This window comes from Phytophthora cinnamomi (genome assembly GCF_018691715.1).
Source record: "Phytophthora cinnamomi strain GKB4 chromosome Unknown Contig49, whole genome shotgun sequence".
Taxonomy (NCBI): Eukaryota; Oomycota; class Peronosporomycetes; order Peronosporales; family Peronosporaceae; genus Phytophthora; species Phytophthora cinnamomi.
The window spans coordinates 1,181,167-1,185,331 of NW_027150982.1; the positions used below are offsets into that span (position 1 = coordinate 1,181,167).

At 53.5% G+C, this 4,165-nt stretch overlaps 1 protein-coding gene across 1 annotated transcript; it reads right to left on the bottom strand.

The window, feature by feature from the left end:
* Nucleotides 1-1,392: 1,392 nt before the first annotated feature.
* Nucleotides 1,393-3,917, bottom strand: IUM83_08322 (uncharacterized protein; the record flags this gene model as incomplete). The annotated part of the gene is made up of 2 exons (XM_067932687.1): nucleotides 1,393-3,676; nucleotides 3,814-3,917. The coding sequence occupies 2 exons, from the start codon at nucleotides 3,915-3,917 to the stop codon at nucleotides 1,393-1,395; spliced, it is 2,388 nt and encodes a 795-aa protein (XP_067789944.1).
* Between the last annotated feature and the right edge of the window lie 248 nt (nucleotides 3,918-4,165).

Genomic DNA, 4,165 nt, shown 5'->3' on the forward strand with positions numbered 1-4,165 from the left:
CCCAGCCAACAAGTTACGATTTACTACACAGTCGCAGCGATATATCTTGAGTTGAAACACCCGTATGGTAGATGCACCCTGGTGTAGTGAAATACCCCACACTTAGTAAGTACAACAAACAAACGAATTAGTAGATGTGATCGAGCTTGGGCACATACCGCTACCAGATTAGAATCGCACCCAGCGAACAAGTGTTGTGCTGATTTAGGTTCGAATTACAGCAGCAGGTTACATCTCTTGATGCCAAAGCATTTTTTCTTTTCGAGATTGCTCTCGAAGTGTAACTGCGCACGAAGCCCGTGCGGTTGTCGCCCTTGGTGTTCAAGAGGGCGGCGCTGTGTTCGCGATCATGACCGCCTGCAACGTGGTCTTGAAGCTGTTGTAACGGCACATCGACACTGAGAATGACGGACAGCGAGTCGCGTCCAGAGAACTGGCGCTGAAGACCAGCAGCAGTATGTTCGAAGGCGGCTGCATCACTGCGTCGAAGCGAGAAGGCAGATAGCTCCAATCCTGGCTATCACCGTGGAGCTCAGCACGAGGATGGCACGCCGCTTGTGTTTCTGCTACGCGATTGGCGGTTGGAAAGCAGTTTTCTTGTTCTGAATGTTGGCGTTCCGCACGGTACTACCAAAACGGTGAGTTGTGCTTGGTTTTTGACGAATAGCAATCATGCAAGATTTATTTCGGCAAATCGATGCGTCGTATGCAGAACCATACTTAATGCCCCATTTTGTTGAAGGGTCGCCAAAACACTTGCACTTCTTATAAGAAATCCTGTTATAACTCGATTTACTTAGCAAAACCTCTACGAATAGATCAGTAAGAACCAGACATAATGTCTCTTTTTACAGATTTGACTTGATTTCACTATAGATCAGCTTAATATAGAAGTGTATGGCCGAACGAAAGGGTTAACAATATTTATCCTTCGGTGGGCCATCGCACAGATACAGCACTTTCTTCTTTTCGGGATCAGCATGCCATCTCCTCGCATCTGTCCGATACACACCAACCAAATGTAACGCCATATCGCCTAACATTTGCGCTGTTGCTGTGGGAAACATTTGTGGGTCCTTGTCTGGCTCAAATAGAGGACTCCTCATCATCCGTATAGGTCGACGCAACAATGGTCCATTCCGGGTGGGCCCTGTGGAAGAGATCGAAGAAGTACGCGTAAAAGAAGTAGAAGTAAGTCAATTATTCAATACACTACCTATATTCTGGCGAATAGCTTACCTGGCATTCTCGTCACCGTCAGCTCATGGGCTCGGTGAATCTGTTCTTGACGAAATATCTAGCATTACATGTATGAATTCCATTAACCTTTAGTTCCTATTCAACTAACGTTCTTATACTCAACACAACACGAGGACAAGTGTGGGAATGCCTTCAATCCACCTTGCGGTAGCTCAAATGAAATTTGTTGTGTCCTCTCCAAGCAGCTACAGGCCCGTCTCTCGATGCACCGGAAGCGTGGTAGCGTCTTGCATTGGCCTTGCCGACCGATTTGCGCTTTGTACGCAGGGACATTTCTGCCACGTACGGCATCTCCTCTGCTGTAAAAGATGTCGACCTTGTCGTCGCCAGAATGTCTCCGTCAATAGAGAGGCGGTCGCCCTCCAGGTACTCGATGCGTGTGCGTACATGGTACGATTGATCAACTTCCGCCGTGGCCCAAGCGAAAGTCTCGAGGAATACAAACAGTCGCCCTGGTTTCTCCACGCGTATTTCTCCGACGTAGTCACCGCAAGATCCCTCGCCAGCACTGGACGCGATCCCGTTTGGGAACAGTCGAAACACACGATCCTTGCCATCCAATACGACGTGCATGCAGTCAAGTCTTCCGGCTAAACCCCGCATCGATCGGACTCGAAGTGAGCTTTCTTGAATATTAATTGCAACTTCCAGATGGACAATCTGTGAAATGAGTGCTACAATGGAGAAAAACGATACATCTTGGTCGTTCTTTCCCTCTGAAGGGCTCGCTACTCCACTATCCCATCGTGAATCTTCCATGTCCAAGAACCATTCCCCATTCCAGCTTCTTTCAATAGCATTATGAGGAGGGTAGGCCATCGCAAATGTTGCATTGTTCTCCGGACCACACAGCCCCCGTGGCAAGCTGGTGGAACCAATGAACGAATCACGCATCTGCGCCACGAACATATTCCATCCTGCAAAACTCTGTCCACCCAAAATCCTCCTCACGACCGGCCGTCGATCATGGAAATAGTCGAATGAGTACACTGCAGCAATGACTTCCTCCGCTACGTTGTCCAAATTACCCAGCGTCGTGGTCGTAAACACCTCGGTGTTCAAATGCTCTTCCAGGTCGTGCAGGAACTGCAGGTAGCATGCGCGCAGGTCCTTCTTGTTCAAAACGCACGCTGCGTACTGGCGGAAAAACGTCCGCAGCCAGCGCCGTGTCTCCCTCGAGAACAGCCAAAGCGCAGCCTGCGATGCCACTCGCACCAGCGTCTCAAATTCGTGAGAAGCAGCAGGTATCAGCGGCTCTTCCTCAACGCGTGTGTGATCCACCAGAAACTGTGCAAAACAATTCATCTTCTCCGATTTGAAAGAGCCCGTCGAAATCGGTTCTAGCAATTTCTGCTGCACCAAGTTCACGAGCTCATCAACGAACGGCGCATAATGTGCCAACGGGGTCCAGCGGATGAATTCGTATACCAGAGCCAAGTTCTTCGACAGCGCCACCGACTTGGCATTGGCGTGTTCCCAGAACAGTTTGTCCTCCAGCGGGTGCACCGCCTCACTGTCCGTTCTCGGCGCCACCCTCCGTCGGCGCTTCGCCTCCACCTCGTTCAATTCCATGCGTCGATTCAAATCACGAGGGGTCCACTCGGTCACGCCGTTGTCTCGGGCAATCGGCACCACGCTCGCACTTCGCGCCGGTGACGGTGAGTAGACCATATCCCGGCGGTCATTCCGGAAACTCGATCTCGGAGAGAGACCCCTCTGCGACAACGGGTGGTTCCCTCTTGCAACCTGTTGCAGTACGGGCGCCTTGCCGAACTGCGGGGAAGCAACATGCACCCCTTCGAGCGGTGCTCGACGGTAGGATATCACCGTAAACTCTGGTGACGTGACCACGTGTAGCACGCGGTAGAGCTGCGTGAAGGCCTCTCGGCTGGAGATGGTGGTGAAGTTGTCGTCCATGTCCACGGCCACTCGCTCTACCACGTAGGCTTTCAGTACGTGCTTCATGAGCCTCTGGGCCTTGTTGGCGCCACTCTCCCAGTCGTAGTACCACCGGGAGAAGGCCTTGCTGTTGAGGTGGAAGACTAGGGGCTCTGAGGAGGACGAGGACGAGGCATCGATATCAGCTGCACGGATGGCCGTGACCATGGCCGAGGGTCTGTCCAACACCCCGGCGATCCACTGACCGTCCAGGTTGGTCTCCGTTTGCACCCCGTGCTGGATTTTGTCCACTTCGACGCACTCGCCCGTGCGCAGACTCACGTCGCTGACCGCCTCGAAGCGGGCGAACACGGATAACACCTCGCTGGGGGCGGGTTCCGGTGGGGCACTTCCCGCCGGACGTTCCGCTAGTCGCACACGCACGCTCAGCGAAGATCCGCAGTAGCTGCGGTCAATATGCTCCGGACAGCAGTGAGGGAAGCAGCGCAGGATCTTGAGGCCTTTGGTGCGGTTGCTCCTGCAACGCCACCGACACCACACGGCAAGTTGAAGCTGGGTTAGCACTAGCTTAAAAGGAGGGGTAGTTTTAACACTAGCTTAAAGTGCCAGCTGGGTTTTGGACACCCCGCGGGCAATTACAGCAGCAGGCCGCACCTCTTGTACTCGGCGTGGAAGAGCTGCGCGTGGTCGCACTCGAGGCGGAAGAAGCTGCCGGCCGCCACCTGCAGCGGCGGTGACGACGGCGCCAGGAGCGACATCTTTCTCCTCTCGGCGGCGTGTCGTTCTGTAACTGGTCTCCAAGGACGGGCGCGTCGCTACTGGACCCTTGAGGTTGCGCCTTGAGGGGGCGAGAATTGCCGGTTGAGGGCCACTCGCGCTCGTTATGGACAAGCTGAGGTCTTGAGCGAAGAGTCGCCCAGGACCTGCGACAAAAAGGGACGTTTCCTTCCACCTTGGGTACCGCAATTCCGGTACGAGGACAGCGCCATAGTGAAACCAAGTCAGC